The sequence below is a fragment of the Lepidochelys kempii genome, chromosome 9 (assembly GCF_965140265.1).
Source record: "Lepidochelys kempii isolate rLepKem1 chromosome 9, rLepKem1.hap2, whole genome shotgun sequence".
Classification (NCBI taxonomy): domain Eukaryota; kingdom Metazoa; phylum Chordata; order Testudines; family Cheloniidae; genus Lepidochelys; species Lepidochelys kempii.
In genome coordinates this window covers 22,823,324-22,844,967 of record NC_133264.1, presented here as the reverse complement: position 1 = coordinate 22,844,967, position 21,644 = coordinate 22,823,324, and the positions used below count along the sequence as shown (strand labels likewise).

At 39.7% G+C, this 21,644-nt stretch overlaps 1 protein-coding gene across 2 annotated transcripts in view; it reads left to right on the top strand.

The window, feature by feature from the left end:
• Positions 1–21,644, top strand: part of IQCJ (IQ motif containing J) — a 108,344-nt gene that overhangs the window by 19,574 nt on the left and 67,126 nt on the right. The window contains exons 4-6 of one of the 2 annotated variants that reach the window (XM_073359543.1): positions 2,384–2,416; positions 5,764–5,914; positions 10,000–10,053. In XM_073359543.1, coding sequence (XP_073215644.1) covers positions 2,384–2,416; positions 5,764–5,914; positions 10,000–10,053 — 238 coding nt within the window. Of the gene's footprint in view, positions 1–2,383; positions 2,417–5,763; positions 5,915–9,999; positions 10,054–21,644 lie in introns of those variants that run through there. The other variant, XM_073359544.1, reaches the window with a different exon arrangement.

Sequence of the window (21,644 nt, the reverse complement as noted above, 5' to 3'; positions counted from 1 at the left end):
TTTGTCCTTCCTGAAAGGCTGACACTGGGTGTTTCCTAACCTCACAATATATTTCAGTAGTACCGATAGGGCCCTCAGTGGCCGGGTAGCCTACTGGCTAGATCATTGGTTGGGGGGCTGTAGGGGGACTTGACCCCTCCTTCTCCCTCAGGTCCTGGCCCAGGGTCCTGTATCGCTCAACCCCTAAACAGGGGAGATGGGACTTTCTCCCAGCCGTGAGTGGGGGTTCAGGGTCTGTTTTCCTGGCCTGCTCCTTATGCAAGTCCTTTTCGTTTGGGGCATGACCCTGCAAGTCCAGTTGCCCCACAGTTGGGGCTTATCTGTGGGCTCACCTCGGCAGACAAAAATTTACTTGCCTCCAGTGGCTGCACTGGCAGCAGGTTGCTCGTCTGTGCCTTCAGGCAGGCATGCCGAGAATTTCTGCCAGGCTCCCTTTTTTTCTTCCTCCAGGCCTGGCATTGGCTGCAGGTATAACAGGGCAGAGCTAGTTGAACCCATAGGTGTTCTTGAACCCCTGCTGTGCCTGGCTGCAGTCTCTTTGCTCCTTCACAAGTGCATATAGCAATACTTCGAAACTTCACATACAATAACAACACATGCAATTCAACAGGATGTTAAGGTTCAACAGATCAAGACTTCTTAAATGATACCTCCCAAGGCATGCATTGTATGGAACATATCCTATTGTATCACAGTGGTGAATATGGGGTTCCAGGGAGTTACTTTGAAGTACAGTGTGTCACGTTGGGACTCTAAGGAAAGTTGCCCATTGACTAAAATGGGCACTTATCAGGCTCTAACACCATGGTTAATGCATTATTCAAAATGCCTGTTGTTCTGGGTCACTGCCCCCCATTTGTGACTGCGCCCAGTTACAAATGAGACCAGGACGATTTCTTTGTTCTAACAAAAATAATGAGCATGTCTTCATTTTTAGAAGACATTTTCTCTTGAAATGAACCATTTCTTTTGCAATTTGGACTCCATTATCTTAAGACTTGCACCTGGAATTAGGTGGTGGAAAGGATTACTGGGGAGTAACACAGAAGACTATAGAAAATGACAAATTGATGAGATTGACTTAGGTGTAGAGATGAAAAATAATGTGACCCATGAAAATTGCAACATCCTGGACAATTCAGGGGGAAGGAGAGAATAAACAGAAGACACACTAGGCTTAATATTAATTTGGGTTGGTGTATAAACAGACAAAAATGAATAAATATGGAAGTATGGGAGAATTGCAGATGGAATTTGTAGAACAAGTGGATGGTCAAAAATCTAGAATATAATACTGCATCTTTAAATATTTGCTACTCTGTAAATAAGAAGAATCTGAACCTAAACTCTGGCATTTATGCATTCTTTCTGATGGAAGCATGGTATCATACTGAGCATGTGACACAGCAGTCCATCCAGTGTCTTGGGAAATAATCCAAAGCATGTCAGCAATGATTTTATGGCTTTCTCAGTACTACCACTCATCTCATGTGATACTCCCATGTTTGGCAGCCCGGTCACTCATGCCTGCTGCTCAGCCTGAATATCATACATTTGGTGGAGCTGAGGGCAAGTGCTGCAGGTCCATCTGCGGCCACGGTGAAGCCAAACTTCAAGTCGTCAGGCTTCATGGCTACCTCTCCCTGCTGCATCCAAGCAGAGAAGGAGGAAGAACAGCCCCAGAGTGGGGAAGAGTGGCCGGTGACTCACTGTGAGGTGCAGAAAGAGAGGAGGTTCTGTACTGGCCCAGGTTCCTCCAAACTCCCAGCCTACTGCCCTAGAGAGACCCCAGACCCTCTGCCTGACTCCAGACCCTTGCCTCCCTGCTAGACCCTAAACACCTGACCATGCCCCAGCCACACCCTCAGAGCCATCAGACCCTCAGCTACCGGTACAGCACTCTACCTCCCCACCCCCAGCAATCCCAGCCCATTCCCAACAGCACACCCTAATAGTATCCAGCCTTCCAGCTACTCAAGACAACCACCTCCCACCCACCTACCTAACCCAACACCCTGCTCTTGGAAAGTTTTTTCCTGGGCTTATTTTAAGCCACAGGATACATTTTCAGCCTCATAACTACATACATGAAATTATAACCTATAACATTACTGTAACAATTACTATAACAGCCATGCTCAGTGCATCATGAGCCTTCTGAAGACACTCAACATGACAAACTTTGCACTGGATACCGCTCGATCATTTTATAAAAATGAAAATGGGGGTGTAAGGTGTTTCCTCCGAGGTACAAAGTATCACAAGCTCATTAAATGTTCATAAAATATCTCACATGGAGTTGCACAAAGTTTGGTAGTTGTACTATTTGGGTATAGTGAGATGATATCTAATTTTCATTCATGCATTTTTTTTTCTATACTAGTGCCCACCCCAAAGAGCATGAAAAGGAGGGGAGGTATTTTTTCATGCTTTGTGTGTATAAAAAGATCTTCTACACTTTCCACAGTATGCATCCGATGCAGTGAGCTGTAGCTCACGAAAGCTCATGCTCAAATAAATGGGTTAGTCTCTAAGGTGCCACAAGTCCTCCTTTTCTTTTTAAGTATTCACTGGTTTTTTAAAATTTTCTAGTTCTCACACCTGTGAATAAATTCTTAAGAATATTAACCCAATGTAAATCAATATTTATATGTCTTCCTGAGTCTGCAGGTAACCTGTAGGTAACAATAGCTGTGGGAGAGGTGAACTGTTGGCATCTTTCTCAAAGGGTTGTTAACTCTGAAACCTAAAGATCAGGGCATGACAGAGAACAAAGACATAGACACGAGAATGAACTTAAACCAGCAGGTGGTCATTTATTAGATTTAACAGTAAGTGGGGGCTGACTGGGCATTAACCGAGTCCTGTGAGAGGTTAAATGGGTTCATGCTATTCAACCAAGGAATTAGGGTTGGTCACCTTAATCATGAGTTTGGCTCAGTGCATTGCTGAATCCCACCACCTTCCCCTTGCAAGTGGGAATGAGGGCAGATGAGGAGAGTTCACAGTCCACCACTACCTCCTATCTTCTATGCTCAGGTTTTTCACAGGAGCTGGGCCCCTGAAGCGTATTACTCACACTGGACACGTCCTACCTGTTTTGGACTTTGTTACCTCCACCCTTGCAGGTGATGTCCCTTACCTTTGTCTCCACCTACCACACCTCCAGGATGCTGTGCCAAAAGCAATAATAACAGAACAAAAACCCACCATCCGATACCAATCTTGCTCAGAGGGAAAAATTCCTTCCTGATCCTAAGGAAGGATCAGGGGTTTTCATCAGACCTCCAGCAAGCCTGGAAAGCCAGCTGTGACACACCTATACCTCCTACAGGACGGGTGGGTGGGGAAGCATCCAGGGGCAAGAATGGGTGCTAGATACTTGGAATGCTTAAATACAGAGGGGATGGGAGATTTGGTAGAGCCAATCAGCTCCTTCATGCACTGAATTAACCAGTGGGTGACCAGGGGAGGAGACTCCAGCCTCCCCCACCCCTACCCACGCATGATCCTCACGTGCATTGTGGGCAGGTGGAAAGGAGAAGGAGAGGGAACCTAGATACTAGAGGTCACACCCTCCCTCTGAACCAGACACCCAGGATGGCCACTCCCCTGCCGAAATAGAAGGGATATTTTAGTAGGCACAAGCAGCTAATGTGCTTATCACACAATCCAACATGACTCCCATGTCCACCTCCTCAGGTCCAAAAATCTTAATTGCCTTTGTACTCAGCACCTAAAGCCCCCAGCCTTCTCCCTGACTTCTCTGTTGCATTTACATGTTGTCAATCAAAAAAAAAATCTTTGGTGTACATCAAAAACTGAAAAAGGAGGGAAGCATAAAATAAATTAATGTAATATCAAAATCATCTGGGGGTTATTTTATCGATTGTTTTATTAATTTTCACACCCAATTAAATGAAAACCTCCATTGTTTTAAACCTAAAAGATGTTATAAATAGCCTGTTAGACTAGAACAATAGATAAATAAGGAGCATTACAACAGTTTTTAGTACCGACTTTTTGCGGAGTACGTAGATTATACCTTGAATGCATTCAAATATTTCACATTAAAGCTATTACTGTTCTAGATATTTTGATGACTAATATTTCTTACAAATCTGTCTTCCCCCGCCCATAAATGCATAGTTGATATCACACTGCCATCTGGTGACAAGTACAGCAACAGAGATATAATTAGGAATGGGGAATCTGAGTATTTGAAATCATGCTCTAAAAATAAAATTTCACTTCGAAAGCAAAGTCTTTTTATTGTTTGTATTTGTTTAGCACCCAAAATCAAGTATACATTACATGGTACTCTCATAAATTACTGAATTTAATATGAGAACTCTATAAACTTGTTTCAAGCTGAAAATTTGGAATGAAAAGCTCCTTATGTAACTTTGGAAGGAGGAGTCTGCCAGTGTGGTGCTTCTGTTCCCAAGACCAATTCAGCCTTAACTTCTGACTTTAGTTTTTGCTAGTTTGCATCAGAACCTTAGTGTTCTTTTAAGGTGTGTTGTGTATGACTCCCTCCTGCTGGTGTCCTGGCTAGGTAAAATTACAGTGGGATATGTATATGTTGAAATAAACAGAGAAATTAGTGCAATGAGAAAATGCCCAGGCTGATCATACAAATTATCTGGTAGAAATGGACTATAACTCATAGTCACATAGGGTCATATTTTTCCTTTTCTGCACAAAAGCTATGGGAAGTTACATGTTGTAAGAATCACAGAGCCATAGCATGTTCCAGGAGTGCCCTGGTGTGCCCCCAATATGCTCCCTCCATGGAAGGGGTGGCATAGAGCTCTAGTTCAGTGACAGCTGAAAATGCCCCATTCCAGATGACTCCTCAGTTGCTTATTTAAGACAATCTTAAGTCCCCTTTGTCCTTCTACAGCAGCACAAAGTGGATTCGGTATGGGCCAGGATCTGGCCTCTGATATTCTAATTGTGTCTGTATCATAAGCTGGCAGCAAGATTGACAAATGAGCTTCTGAAGCCCATCTTTTCTCTGATGAGACAGATGTTTACTTATTACAACCTATTTAAGATGTTTTAGAATTGTTGATGTAATTATAGTCTTCAAGGAGTTAATCACTTTTGCAATTCCAAGAATTCCTAAGCAATTCTTGTTTCCAGTTACACTTTTAAAGTGCATAAATATTTCTCGTCTATCGAATATCTTTGTTAGAATTGAGTGACTAATGCAAATGCTCTATATTGAATAGTTGTTTGGGTCAACCATGTTAGTATCTTTTTATTGTTTGCTTCTCTGTGGGCATATTTCTGAATGCTTTTTGGGGTTGTAAGTGGCTGTTCTGAGTGTGAATACTTGAACTTCCATGTGAACAAGTGTGTTGTATATGAATATGAGTATCCACTATTCACACCAGGAATATTTCCTCTCTGTTTATAAAGTTTGAGATAGCCAATGAAGGAGCAGAAACCATTTGACTTAGGTAGCCAATAGCACACCACAAACAACAGACATAGTGGGTAATATAAGAACCCTCTATGGATTGTTATCTGTTCTCATAATATATGTTGAAAAAATATAAATAATATTAGTAAAAGCTTATCTGTTCACAAGTAAGTCACAAAGCAAAAAAGGACTAAATAAGTTGGATACCTTTTTGCTAATACAATGCATGTAGCTTTCCCCCCCAGAGAAAGTCTCCTCGAACTTTACGAAGTTGTGCTGGATGGAGAACCTGTTGTTTATACATATTCACTTGTATTTTGAATTACAATCAGTATTCAGCAAGCATGGCGCAAATATCTACAGCGTCAGGATTTGCCGTGCCAGGACCACTTGGAGAAGCGCAGTCCATCACCACCTTCCTTGTCATCTGACAAGATGAGCAGTTCGATCAGCATGAACACTTTTTCCGTTGGCAGCACTCCTGTAAGTACAGTTTCTCTCTACAACTACTTCTTCGCTGGTTTCACCAGTAGGCACTGATATAAATGAACTAGTCAAGTCCGGTGGGGGGAATTTAGGATTAAGCTTTTGACTAATTAATTACAAAGTAAAAACTTTTCATGGTTTCTCAAACATGCATTAAGGCAAAAGTGTTTAAACAAGTAAGATTGCAACCGTGCATCAGACCATTTTTCCCAGAGCCACATGGAACAACATTGATTGCTAAGCATTTTAGGTGGTGATAGCAGCCGCTGGAGGACAGATTTTCATTGATATTTTGTTCTCCTGAAAAAAGTATGGATCCTTAGTTAAGTATATCCTCAGAGTTTTGTGTTTGTGTTCTCCAGGAAAAGGTGGGGAACCTTGGTGCTGTTCTGCAATATAAATGTGATTCCTATGCTGCTCTCTAAAAGAGAGGTATATAAGCCAATTTAATGATCATAAATTATAACTAGCTTTGGAAGGAATATTTGTGCCTCTTCAGGGGAGATTTTTACACACTTTTCTAAAATGTGGTAAATTAGAGAACCAAATGCAATATCTATACTCAGGAACATTATGAAGATTGTGACCATCTCTGGAACTCTTTGGGTCTAAAAATAAATGAATTGATCATACTCATCTATAACCTGTTTCAAATCTGTGACCGATTACATTGATTTTGATATAACTTAACTGATTCAGAGTGAAAACACAAAAAATACAAATAGCTTCCAAAAACATGTAGGAGATTGTAACCTATCATGGCATGCCAGGCCTTTCAAATAGATCAAGGCAGGGGGCATTCTAGCTTTTGGCTGGGGCATTGTCTCCTAAACAGTGGAAAGTATATATTGGTCAGGTACATTGTATATTGCTTATTGGGTCATAGGGACAGTAATTGGTGACCTCAAAATTCACTAACAGACTGGAAAACCTGTTCTTGCATATCACAAGTAGATGGAAGATACTTAGCCGTACTTACATGTGAATTTGATACTTGTCAGTTTAACCATGACTTGATTTGGTAAAAATTTAAGTCTGGAAATCAATTTTCATTCAGGAATCCAACACTCTAAAAATCAAGCAACAGAATTTCGTATAATCTGCTACCTTTTGCACAGAAACAACAAAATCCTATAGTATTAAGCACACAGCTCTTCTGAAGGGCCCTTTTTAGCCCATCAACTACATTATCCAGATAAACTTAAACTAAATAAACTGTTTCCCCTAGCCATTGTCTTCTGTGACACCATAGTGGGTTAGGCCATATTAAACTTGAAAGTGTTCAATAAAATATTACTGTTTTATTTTTAGATGTTTTCTGTTCATACCTAGAGGCCACTTTCTTAGTATGAACCGATACTGCAATATTGAGTTCTGAATGTAATATAATATGCACTAAATGGGTTATTATCCTCTAATAGATAAAACAAATGTAGATCTAGTTTGTGAGACACTGGAATGTCACTGGATATTTTAAATAGCCATTTCTTGATCATGCTTTATATTTGCTGAAATACCACAAGATGGCTCTCTCCTCCCGCTCAGGAACATTTTTTGTGGTTTAAGGGCTTGGGTGATTTCAAAGATAATTCATTTTGCAGTGGGGGTGGAAGGAGGTAACTTAATCTGGAAAACTACTTGTATTGCTTTCACTTCTTCCAACAAAATTAGTATATTTTGAGTTTTATTATTTTATGTGGAAAATAAAGCATGGACACTAGGGTTGCTTTTGGGATTTTTTTTTTTTTTTTAAAGAAATGCTCACTTCAGGAATTCCAGTCCTCAGTAAACTTGCCAAAGTTAGAATAAAGAAAGAGGAAGTCATTTTCCTTGACTTTTGATAATGCTAAGACTCTTCTATTGTCTCCCTTTAAAAAAAACAGAATCTGTTTTTTGAAGGTGAAGGACTAGCTATCTTAGCTACAGTACTTGTCAGGACCCAATTACCAAAGCATTTGAGCATCTTACAATCTTTTAATATAGTTATCCTATGAGGTAATAAAATGCTGTTAAAGAAACTGTCAAGGAAAGGGGAAGTTCCAGGCTGAGAGCAGTCACTATATTTTAAAACATATTAATTTATTTTTTACTTCCCCCTTTCTCATCTTACCTATTTCCCTTTTTTGCACCCCCTGTTGAAAATCAGACATGAAAGAAAGCAGAAAAGAAACATACAAAGGACTGAAAAATATGGAGGGTAACAGTCTGATGAAAAGGCTACCTAAGTGGGGGGGAGGGGGAGGGGAACCCAAACAAAGAAGCCCCACACACACAACTGGTCAGAACCTGAGATGTGCATTTGAGATGGATTGGCCAGGCATTGCCCCATATACACAGTACATATTGCAAAGTGATATATCCAAAATGTGCATAAACTGAGTCAGGATGACTAACACTGTTTGAACCTCAAGTTCAGATAGTAATTGGAATTTATAATTTGAATTCTCTGAATTCATCAAATGTGATACTTCCTTCTTTTGGTCATAGTTAGAACCAGGAATACAGAAACATAAAGCAATAATTAAAAATAATCATTAAGAAGTTATGGGAATTTTGGGGCAAAATGATCAGATTAATTTCTTCCTCTAAACCAGCTGCCTCAACCCTAATTTACTGGGTTGAAATTCTCTTCAGTCAATCATATCACAATTTTCATTTCTAGTGGGTTTTTATAAGGTGGGTTTTTTTTAAAGGCTATTTGATTTCATAAACTTAGGAAAGCCAGTAAAATCGAATTTCCCTGAGGGCAGTATGATGTGCCTGACACGTAATCAATCATTTGATCACTACTTATTGATCTATGGTGATGTGAACCCTCCTTAACTTGATTCTGATCATGCACCATTCATATGTATAGGGCTTCAGCGAGCTGTGGCTTAGACTAGTTTGCTGCAGATAACCATATTACATTTTGTCTTTGAACTGAATCTGTGTCACTCTGAATCTCAGCAGCTTGACAAACCGTTGATTAAAATGCCTTTAATTCTATGCAATGGTACTTGTTTTAGACCAGCTACCTGCATTCATGTATTCAAAAAACTCTTGTTTTTAAAGTGAAGCACTGACGTGAAACTCATGCTATAGAAAGGGAGCTATTAGAGAAGGAAACTCACAATCTTTGAAGAGTTAGAAACATAATTTTATTATCACTGCTCTTCCCAGTACAAGTGTTTATTTCTTTGTTTGAGAAAAATGTACATAAAAACTGTATGTGTGTTGACTGCATCCTCCAGCCCTCATACCTAGCATGTTGTCTTCAACTACATTATTTAAGATAGTATCCACAGTGGGCAGTGAGCTGGCTATACATGCAGAAGACACTGTGTCCCCGATGTTAAACAAATAATACTCTTCCTCCTCACTAAGCCAGTCAGCAGGCTTTGTTTATAGGGCCTTTTGCCACTGGAGCCAGGGCTACTTGTCTCAGTGGCATTTCAATAGCATTGCCTCCAGGTGTGCCTGCTCCTCCTTTTGGCTGGCTTATAAGAAGCAGATAGTGCTAAGGGCTCCCATTTATTTTTTTGGACTGCTGCCATGTTTGTCCTCATTTCTTCTGGCACCAGGGCTGGTTAGAATGACAATTAATGAAAGTAAAGGCTTACCTCTAGGGTTTAAGAGTTTTAGTCACAAGTAACTTTAGTTAAAATGTAAAGATTATAGGTAGTCAGAAATCCAACTTTTCTGAACTTCTTATAATCAAAGACTGCACATTTTAATGAAATTGTGTATGCAATGTATTTCAAACTTTGCAGGTTATTTACTCCTTCATACAAAACGTATGTGAATGGTGCACATGCATTATGAAGAGAGGATATGTTAATATTTTCTGGCACTCAATGATTGTGAAATTACAAACTAACTAACTTTTAGTTCTTGGATCTATGCAACAGATATAGTGTGAATGATTTATGAGGCTTGATACAGAAGTATTTTGAACAGCTTCCTATGTACTGGAATTTTTTATATTTAGAAGTATACTTTGTAATATAACACCCTCTCCCATTAAGAAATCTATTTAATTGGGACCCATCAAATCTACAAGTTTAATTTTAAAATCTTACTATGCATCCATTTGTCTCTAGATACAGCACAAAAGACCTGAATTTAAAACTTTTCACAGTGGAAAGCAACAATAATCTTTATCAACCATACACTTCCAAAAGGAACGTATCAGAAGGGTTGAAAAGAAAATATTTCAATAATTTAGACTGTCAGGAAAAGGATTGCCACCCCAGCCCCACCAACCAAAAGAAAGAGAGAGAAAAAACATTATGGTGGTTCTGAGGACTAACAACAGTGTCTGGCAGGCCTGATTTAAACCTAATGATGATAAATGGTGATGACTGCTGCTTAAATAGAATGATAATTCCATGTAATTGGGATGCCTTCAAGTGACACACATGCTAGGCCAGGGCTGCCAAGCGGGACACCCCTCAGCTGGAGATGGACAAGCAACAAGCCTCCATGAGATGATCCAGCAATGTCATCCTTATTGCAGCTCTGTGTGATCTCCCCCAAATCACAACTTTACTGTTATAATAGATTGCCACTTTATTTAGGAGGAAAAGCCATCTGTAGTGGGTCTCTCCATTAGGCAGTTTCTATATTAAGGACCAAATTGAGCCATCCCAAGTAATTTTGGTTGACTACCATGATTCTGATTCCAGCTATTGTAGGAAAATAAATGTACTTCAGAATTCTTCAAAAATCAGACCCCTTTCAAAACCTCCAGTGCACAGCTAAGATCTTAGTGATATAATCACTGGACTTCAGCTCATTTCTGTTCTTTGCATTTACAGAACATTACATTATATTTACAGCAGAACTTCCATAAGGACAGTGCATGCTTCAACTTTACAATGCATTTGCATTTTTCAAAGAAAAACCTTAAACTACTGAAATTATACACTTGCATAATTCAACTGGGCAGCAAGTGTTGCATATGGATTTCAAATGTATAGTAGGCATCCTCCTTTTCTGCCATTTAATATAACAGATTCAAACTTAATTCAAATATAATTCTTCAGTTACTCCCCAATTAATTTAGTACTGCTGCAAGTGTGCTAAAGTCCAGGATATCACTTCTTAGAATTTTGTGGACAAACTAAAACAAATTTTTGTTGTTAAACTTCATCTAATTTTGTACATTTATTTATTCTTTTAAATCTTTTTAAAAATCTTGTGCCTAATTCAGCACTCTGTTCACTGTTCTTATGCCAATGTGATTCCATTTACTTTATCCATGTGGTGTGGTGTGTCTGTGCATGGTAGTAAGGTTCCAGCCTATATGTAAAACATTCTTTCTGTCTTTTAGCCACCTCCTTCTCCAAAGCTTACCTTGGACTTTATCATAACTTTGGTTAGGAGTCCTTGTGGGAGGATCCCAATCAAGCCCTTCCAGGTTACCTGTATAGACTCTCATTAACAGCACTGATACAGTACAACATACATGTCCCTGACACTTTGCTACCCTTCCTATTCTTGGGAGGTGGTTGCTATTTTTTTTTTTTTTTTGCCTTGTGAATCTTGTCAGGAATGTGGAAAACTCCGTTAATCAGGTGTGTGTGTGTGTATGTGTATGGGGGGGGGGGGAATCTCCTCCAAAAAAGGATGATCAGACTAGCTCTGACTATTACCAGTACTTTTCTACCTGCCTCAGATACCTTGCCCCACCAACATATGGTTTGATCCTGGTCTGACTGAAGTCCAGTGGCAAAACTCCCATTGATTTCAGTGGAGCAAGATTCAGCCCATACAACCAGTCAGGAAGGCCAGAGGGAACAATAGATCAAGCATGAGAGGCCTCCCACAATAAGGCCTCTGACTCTACCTGCTTTAATTATCTATGTAAGATGTGTTTCCTGGAAATTAAGTCTCTTAATAAGAAACCACAGGTTTTGCAGAAGAGATTGCAGACACATTCAAAGACTTCAATAATTCTAAATTACAATCTTTTTAGCATTAATGTTTGTATTAATGAGTAACATTTGGGAATTATAGCCACAAACTCATTATAGCTCATTATACAATTAATACTTTAATAGGATACAGAAGAGTTCATAACTGATTTGAATGCTAAAATAATGCAGGGGGTGAGATTGTCAAAGAATCCTGAGGGAGTTATGCACCCAGGTCACAGTGAAATTTGATAGGAATTCAGTGCCTAACTAGCTTGAGCTCATTTGAAAATCCCAGTCACGGTTAGAAACCACTTTTTTCTGGGTTTCGGCAGAAAAGTGGCACGTTGGCTTGAAGGGAGGATATGGGAGTAGGATGAGAGAGTGAGATTTTCTGCTAAGACTCTTCTCTTGTAAATCTATTTGCATTCTGATTAAGAACTGCTATTGCTAAACATGTAGATGTAATACTAGATTTTTTTTCTTATTAGTTGGATAGGAATTACCATTGAACATCTGACAGATTATTGTACTGCAAACATATTGATAATGCTTGAGCAATCTTCCAAATTGTAAAAAAAATATTTAACAGCAAAATACAAATTAAAATAAAGTATGGTAAAAAGGGCAGTTATCTTTAAAATAACGCATTGCATCTAAATAGTTCATTTCTCTTCACTGCAGAAACGGGTAGGTAAACCATTTCTTTCTATGCTTTGTGCCTGAAAATTCTGCATTTTCCCCTGAAGTAGGTGGTCTAATCTGTAAATATCAAAGCTACTTTGTTTAAAACTGATTCTAACATGCAATTAAAAAGTTAGGGCTTGATAATGCAACTTTTAGCAACACAAGTGAACTTTATTCTTGGGAGCAGTCCATTTGAGTTCAGTAAGTAAAAACTACCTAGATAGATAAGATTAGAATGACCTTTAATTACCCTTCTGGAGGCTGGTCTCTAAGAGTAAATGTGCTCCTAGAGAAGCTAAACCTATTATAAAGTTTTTCTTTGAGAAAAATGTTAATGCCAAACGCTCTCACAAAGCCTTCCTTTACATATGGTTGTGGTTGTGACCTGTTTTACTGATGACCTCATTTAGCGTCATGTGGCTCTTTAAATGGTTTAGCCTGAAAGACACAATCTGCCAGAGCCAGGGAGAGCCTTCTCTCTCCTGTGATAATCCTCAATAGGCAAGCAATGGCTGGTGTGAGACATACCTGTGTCCAGAGTTTTTCACAGCATTGGTGGGGTATCCTGGATTATTTGTATTTCACTTTAATTTGAAGCACTGGCATAGGAATGAAATAAATTTGCTTCTTTGGGCAGAAGCAGCTTCTTCTATGCATAATTTTAAATTAGTTGTCTGGAATCATATGTTCCACCTCAGCAGTTAAGTCTCTGCTCTTCAGTTTCTGGGGTGGCAAGTGACAAAACTCAGTCTATAGGCATTTTAGTCTCCACCTTTTTGGAAACACTCCAAGATTTCTGCTCTCCAGTCTCTAGGCCTTTTCAGACAACCTCTTGAGAACAGAAAGGTAACAATAGCCTTTTTGATTTGTGTGTGTGATTCTTCAGACAAGTTAATTCTACTGAATAGCAGCTTATGGATTTCTCTCAAATAAAATCAGAGTAAACAATTATTTACTCAAATGGGCAAGGCTTGCATTCTTCAGTACCATGGACAGCTCTGGACAGCCTACAATCATGTGGAAGTGTGGCCAGGACAAATATTCTTCTAATGTACGTTTTAAAAATATTCCTGTTTAAATTTCCTAGGGTGTTTATATGCAGATGAGTTCAAAACAAAACACCATGCTTTCTGCAGCATCTGGCATTAAGGATTTATCTCAAACTCTGAAATAAGATACAGTGGGTTCAGTAATTATTTGTAAGAAGGAATATAAATGTCCACAAACCCGAATTTAACAATTTACTGCATTTTAATAGGATTGCGATCCCCATTTAGTGACTTCATTACTGCCTAGAAATACTTAACTATTTTCTGCAATAGAATAATGCTTCATCTGATATTTGTGTTGACATAAAAATAACTCACTTTTTGGAATGGTCATTTCTTAGACATTCTACATACAACAATGAAATTAGTGAAGAATAGCAAAAATAGAATCTAATGTTTATAGCTTCATAAGCAGATGAAAAGAGTTTCTGATTCATAGTAATTGTCAACTTTAATATCGTCAGGTCTTTGACTTTTGTTTATGTTGCAGGAAGTAACGAACATTTTTAGCAAAAATAACTAAAAATACAGCATCTGTTTTAAAGTAACATAAGATGCCTCTGTAAACATATGATTCCTAATTCTTTGTATAAAACTGTTCTGGGCAGTAAGAATGTGACTACTGTTACTTACTACAAAATATAGTAGCCAGTATTTGATGAGAGAACAAATAGAAACTAGGAGGAAAGTATTTTGAAAAAATAGCTTAATGGTCAGGTACAATGGTCCCACACAATGGAGGATACAGAGAATAGCACAGATATTTATGCAACTCTGAGTATTCATAATCAGAGCACTTATCAGCCCAAATGTCCAATTTTGTAACAGCTGTCTTTTTGCACAGGTAAATCCATTACATTTACTTAGAAGTCACAAAATAATTTGCAAAGGTTTTTGTAGCAACTGGAAAAAAGCTAATTGGTAGAGCAGTTGAATAAAATGACAAGAAGTTTCCTTTTCCTCCCTAGAACTGTCTAATTTTTTAAAATTTAAAACAGTTATGTGAATACAATTTTTCTTGCTAGATCCCACCACTCAGTTTGTGTGTTCCGTTTCCTTTACAACAGGTTTTATAATACTAAACATTTTGGATAAAATTCCGAGCTTAATTGCCTATATACATTTACTAATTTATGTAAAATGAATAATTTAAGAATAAAATGAGTATACTTTTCCATTAAAATGTGTCTGTGTGTAGCTGTATATCTTCATATATAAAGTCAACTATTCAGAACATTTACTTTACTATGTAAAGACTTGTAGATGGAACAAAGCAAAAATAAAGTCAACAACGTTATTGTCTGCTGCTGCCTGAAAGTTTATTTAACTCTTTGGTAAAAGTTGACATCTCTTTCAAGTGCTGCTAGCTGTTTAATATTAGTTATAGTTAAACATGTATTCATGATGATGATGTATTAAATGAGGTATATAACATTTGTCACCTACTGTTGTCTGAGATTGCACCTCAGCACTCAGCTGTGTGAAGGTTCAATTTAGGGTCTTCTAAAAAGTCCTGTGCAGTATCATGCATTTTCTGTGCTTAATTTGTATCACCTGTTGTATGTCACCCCTAGAGCTTAAAAATAATCATTTAATCTTCCTAACATCATGTATTCAGAAGTTGTCTGCATTAGCAATAATGATCTCTGCTTTGTATGTTGCAAGTGCAGTACTACTTAGAAGTAGGAAGCAAGGTCTACGGTGAACTCCTGTCTCCCATGAAGTCAAGAGCAAAACTCCTTAACTTCAGTGGGACTAGGATTTCACTCCTGGAGTTTAAAGCAGAGGACTGGGAGTTGAGAATCTCTCTCTAAAGGCTTAAGAAATCAAAGGTAATGCATTAGAATGAGGAATAGCTGCAATTATTTCAATTTTTATTGATTGTTTTGCTTTGACTTCTGGATGCAGTGAATTTTTTTTCTTCTGCACCTTTCTCTAATCTCACTATTGGGCACGTATAGCTCATTTCTGCTTACTCACACTTGCTCTAAGGAGCTTACAGTGAAAGTAGCAAGGACTGGCTTTTTTGTGGCAGTTTTTTCTGGTGTGCCTAGCATAATGGATACTGATCTGACTGGAGTCCTTAGGCAATACAAATAATAATAAAAAGAATCTTCATAGTCTTGAAAGGGATATTCCTTCACTCCATCAGAAACTCCCAACTAGATTTTCTTTTTTCCCCCTTCTTTAAAGTGTGTATTTTCACATCCAAAGTGAAGACAGAAAGTTTGTAAACTTTTCACCAGCTGTGATCTTAAGTACAAAGTTTCTGGCACGTTGTCTGGAAGTTTTAAAAAAGCAACATCTTTCTTCTGCCTTCCTGCACACACACCTATTAAAAGAAGCCTTCAGTGAATCAAAATAGTTGATTGAAGAAATGTCTTTATGGCTCATTGCACTCTACTTTTTTCCTCACACTGATGGAAAATCCTACACAAGACTAAAGCTTTTGTATGTCCTGGTCTAAAGCAATTTGAAATAAAGCATTTTCACTAGGAGTCTGCAAAAATGCAGGTGATACTGTATATTCCTATATAGAATTTTTGGTAGGTCCTGGATGCTGATTTCTTGATAAGTTGTCCCACCATTGCAACTGGTGATCTTCCCAAGATGTAGTTACATAGTTCATATGAATTCTAATTCCCATCAGCTCCAGATGACATGACCCCAAACTTTTTAAAAATATATCTTTTCAAGAGAAGGTGTCCAGTTACAGCAGTGAAGCTTCATATTCCCCGCCATTTACTTCCCATGTACAGTATTCTCTCAAAAGATGCCATAGGGGACTGTAGCAGAGCAATGACTCACTGGTGCAGCACCTCCTGCTGCTCATCTGGAAATTAGCCCTTTTACAGCATATGGAGCACCCTCTACAGACCAGTGTCTCACCTGCCGCTGGCCCCGTGTCCCTCCCAGCCCCCAGTGCCCTTTACCTCAGGGTTCTGCCCCAGAAGTACCCCCACTCTCTGGGTCTCCCCTCCCAGGGGAACCCCCAACCCTCTAAAACTACCTTTCCTTAGTGGGTGCTGCCAGTCATCAGCTAGCCCCCTTTTCTGGGGGAAGACTGCTACCTGTCATGGTCACTCATCATTGGCAAGGGGTTAGACCTGCTGCCTTTGCCTATCCCTGGGCTACATCTCTGTAGCCCTAGTACCTTCTTTCGGCCTTTATCAAGGCCACAGCCTGGGGAGTTGCTAGGCTAGAACCCCCCAGCTCCTCTTGCCCTTCCCCAGCACTACTGTACTTCTGGTACCCTGCTCCCAAGCAGCTAGAGAGAGACTACATGTTGCTCCTGGCCTCCAGCCCTCTTATCAGGGCCAGCTGGGCCCTGATTGAGCTGGCCACACCTGTGGTCAGCTACTCAGTCAACTTCCCCCAGCTGTTCTCACTCCTCTTATTTCGGGAGCGGGGTAACCACCCCGTTATAGGGACACTTTCATTAACATCAGATTTACAGGTAAGCAAGAGCAGAACCCATAGAATAATATTAAAAACATTTTTTCACAATTTTTTTATGGGCCCCACAACTTTTTTGCATTGGTTGTTCAAGGCTGAAGGGGTAACATTTTTGCTCTCTTCTCTAACACTGACCCTCACTATCTCAGTTATGAGTGAATCATTGATTTGGACATTCTGTGTGTCACTGCCGTCTTCACTCTTTAGCCCACTGGCATAGGTAATTATTAGAATTCTAGATTACCAAAAGATTGTATTATATATGAATACTAATTAAATTATTTCATATGGCGATCTTAAAACATTACCTGTCTGGTGTTTATGCTATACTGAGTCACACATTTGTAAGTATCTAAAAAATATTAATGAGAAGAATTGCTTTTTATATATTGTATGAATCAAACATTGCCAGAAAATTATCAGTATCTGTGCCAGAAAAGTCCTATAATTCACTGTTTTACTCTGAAAGCCCACATCTAAGGAGTTATTATATTACTGTTTATAACAGCATGAACAAGTACTCGGGGCTTCTGTCATAAATATAAAGGGAAGGGTAAACACCTTTAAATCCCTCCTGGCCAGAGGAAAAACCCTTTCACCTGTAAAGGGTTAAGAAGCTAAGACATCCTTGCTGGCACCTGACCAAAATGACCAATGAGGAGACAAGATACTTTCAAAGCTGGAGAGGGAGAGAAACAAAGGCTCTCTCTAGCTGTGTGATGCTTTTGCTGGGAACAGAAAGGAATGGAGTCTTAGAACTTAGTAAGTAATCTAGCTAGATATGCGTTAGATTCTGTTTGTTTAAATGGCTGAGAAAATAAGCTGTGCTGAATGGAATGGATATTCCTGTTTTTGTGTCTTTTTGTAACTTAAGGTTTTGCCTAGAGGGATTCTCTGTTTTGCATCTGATTACCCTATAAGGTATTTAACATCCTGATTTTACAGAGGTGATTCTTTTACTTTTTCTTCAATTAACATTCTTCTTTTAAGAACCTGATTGCTTTTTCATTGTTCTTAAGATCCAAGGGTTTGGGTCTGTGTTCACCTATGCAAATTGGTGAGGATTTTTATCCAGCTTTCCCCAGGAAAGGGGGTGTAAGGTTTGGGAGGATTTTGGGGGGGGGGAACGTTTCTAAGCTGGCTCTTTCCCTGTTATATATTTGTTAGACACTTGGTGGTGGCAGCAATAAAGTCCAGGGGCAAAAAGTAAAATAGTTTGTACCTTGGGGAAGTTTTAAACTAAGCTGGTAAAAATAAGCTTAGGGGGTTTTTCATGCAGGTCCCCACATCTGTACCCTAGAGTTCAGAGTGGGGAAGGAACCTTGACAGCTTCACAGTCTATAACTCAAGAAGCTTATAAACCTAATAACAGACATTACATAAAAAGGAGGGATGTAGCAAGAGAGCAGGGAGGAGCTTGGAGGGAAGATCTGGAGTTAATACACTTAAGTGACTGAAAGTCTAATTTGTGTAACTACCAGCCACGTGCATTTATGCACCTGACGAGTACTGTTGATGTAACTTGGGTTCCTCACACGTAAAGTTAAGTATGTAGGTAAATGTTTGCAGGGTTCAGTCAGACTGTTTACATGTAGGGACAGTGAGGAATCAGTGGATGTGGTGGGGTATCCAGTTATTTAAGTAATAGTTATCTTAACCAATCTATTTTCTTTTTTACATGCAAAAAGGTTTTGTGTACAATTTTAGACATGTAATGACTCTGTGTGTGTGTGTTGTACTAATCGCTTCTCAGATGGCTTTTTAACACTGTAATGCAAAATTAGCATCTCAGTTCTTTTTGTCTTGGTAGCAGGATATACCAGTATTATTTTCTTTGTATATATAGTAAATGTTGAGTATTGATATAGTTAGTCAATTTAATGTATTTCAGCTGAAGCCAAGGTCAGTTTTTAGAAGTGACCCGTCCTGTACTGTAATAGTCTATGGCTGCTCCATAATTACCAGTTATCTTCATATCTGCTTCAAAGAGCAAAGTTTAGTTCCAAAACCAGATTTTTATCAGACAAGGAAGTGGGAGCTCCACTGACTTCTCTGTTAGGATGGACCAATGATCAAGTCTGAAGTTCAGTACGGTAGATGGCAGAAGTACATATATACATACAAGATACTATGTTATGCTATTAGACATCTTCCTTTTCAACATTAGCTAGCAACCATCAAGGGAACTGGAATCTTTGTAGAAGTGGGGACCACAGCAAACGTGTTCCTTCCCTCTCTGCAGCTGGCTGCTCCAGCAGTGAGCCAGCTGCTCTCTTCTGGTGCCACAGCAGCCCCTGGTGGGAGAAAGGTGCTTCCCTGGCAGACTCTATTATACTGCCAGGGGTAGGGTGGGAGTGGGAAGAATCTGCAGGGGACATGACTTCTGCACTTATGTTTATTTAAAAAGGGGGGCATGGCCTCCTGGCCCCTCCGATTCCAGCGCTGGTGATGACCACTGAAGTGTCTGTCTTACAGGTATTCACCAAATTCTTCCTTTCCTAAATGTATCTAATATTCTCTAGATGAAGAGTAATGTCAGCTGTTCGGTATGCTTCTCAGCCCTATATAGCCATACCATGTACATCAGGAAACACCAGAACTGTATCTGTATTTGGATATCTGTGTGCTTGTGTTCTTCAGAACCTTATGCATGTTTGAGGGATTACATTCTAATATTTTTTGTGGGGTTGTTTTTGTGTGTTCTTTCAGGCGTGCACTGAAGGGATAATGGAAGTTATTGAGGCATTCAGTTGAAAGTCCTAATAATTGAACGTGTTCCTAATTATTTTTTGAGTAATAGGAATTGTGACCTAGCAGGTAGTATGGTTATATGTAGCAAGTTTTCCAGGCACAAATGCCTTGCAGCAGTCAGTTGGACAGCAGCATTATTATCTCATTATTCTGTATTCCAGATAGAAGAAAACTTCAAATCAGGCGATGAACCTACATTTCTTTGGCATCTTCCATTTTAGGAGGGAATTGGGGCCTCAGGAATTGTTTTCTTCCAGTGCCTGACAATCCTAGCTTTCATTTTCCCATTAGTCAGTGAAGAACAAGAAGGCAAATATACTGTAAAAATGTTCATACTTCTGGGTGGATTTTACACATTCCTATGGAGGAAAGTGTATTAAGTCTCTTGGGACTTGCATTTAAACATCAGAGAGCAAAACCAGGTTAACTTACCACCTCAGCATGGGTGAGAGGACATTACATAAAGTATTCTGACAAATTACAATGGTATGTTACTAGTTAAGGACTTCTTTTCTCTCTGTGTCTGATCAGATATCAAGAGGAGGAAGTGTGGTACTACAAACTGGTGGCAGTTTCAGCTAAGACATGCCTCATTTCTTCCCTCACTTCTAGCTGTCTCATGTTGCTTTTTCCTTTTGCTTTGATATCACTCTGGTACATCAGATTTCCAATAAAAGTTCCAGTCTTTTAAAGCTTGTAGCTCATGGCATGTCCCCGCATGTATAACATGTACTACATGCGGGGGTGAAAGTAAGGTAAAGGATTTACCGGTATGCCGGAGTCCTGAGCAGGGGGCGTGGTCTCAACCAGAAGAGGCGTGGCCTCAACTGGAAGAGGCGGGGCCTTAAAATACCCAGGCTCTTTACATCAAGATTTAAAGGCCCTGGAGCTACCAGCTGCAGAGGTGGCTAGGAGCCCAGGGCTCAGGGGCCATTTAAAGGACCCAGCACTCCAGCTGCCGCTACCGCAGCAGAGCTCTGGGCCCTTTAAATCACTGCTGGAGCCCTGCCGCCACTACCCCAGGGGCTCCGGCAGCAGGGCTCGGGTGACTATTTAAAGGGCCTGGGGCTCCCAGCAGTGGCCGGAGCCCCGGGCCCTTTAAATCACCACCGGAGCTCTGCTGCTGCTACCCCGGGGCTCCGGCAGCAGGACTCTGGAAGCGATTTAGAGGGCATGACACTCTGGCTGGTGCAGGGAGCCTCGGGCCCTGTAAATCACCAGTCTGGGGAAGCCGGTCCAGTCCAGCACAGCGTACCGACTTACTTTCACCTCTGACTACACGGCAACACTAAGAAATGGATGAATATTCTTTTAATTTCAATTTCCAAAGTGCAGCAATAACTTCAGGCGCAAGGGTGAAGGTACGCTATAAATATGAATAAAGAAATTGCCGGGAGGGGGGGCCTCATTAGAGGGACAGCTTACCATGGTTTATCATAGTTATACATACCCATCAGATTCAATGGTCAATCACTGCAAGATTTGTCCATAATCTAAACACCAAAGGTTTTCTTACATGATAATGAGGAGTGCCCAGATGTGAGGGCTGTTAGGTTCCTAACACTCTTAGGCCCCTTTGAAAATAACTCCAATTGAAATTTTAATGGGATTTACGCATCAAAATCGTAGGTTGCTCTGGAAATCCCAGCCTAAGATGACTGCATTAGTATATGGGCTGTATTGAAAGCTGATTGAAGCTAATGGAGAGACTCTCAAGTGGTTTTGGCTCAGGCCCTTAATGCCCATAGTAATAAAGAAAAATCTAATTTATTTTACTATTGCAGTGTTGGGGTTTATGTATTGTAAAGTGTTCCAATGGCTGTATTTTAACCCTATGTATTCCATCTTTTTCACAGTATTTCACCTTTTATTTTTTTAAACCTATTG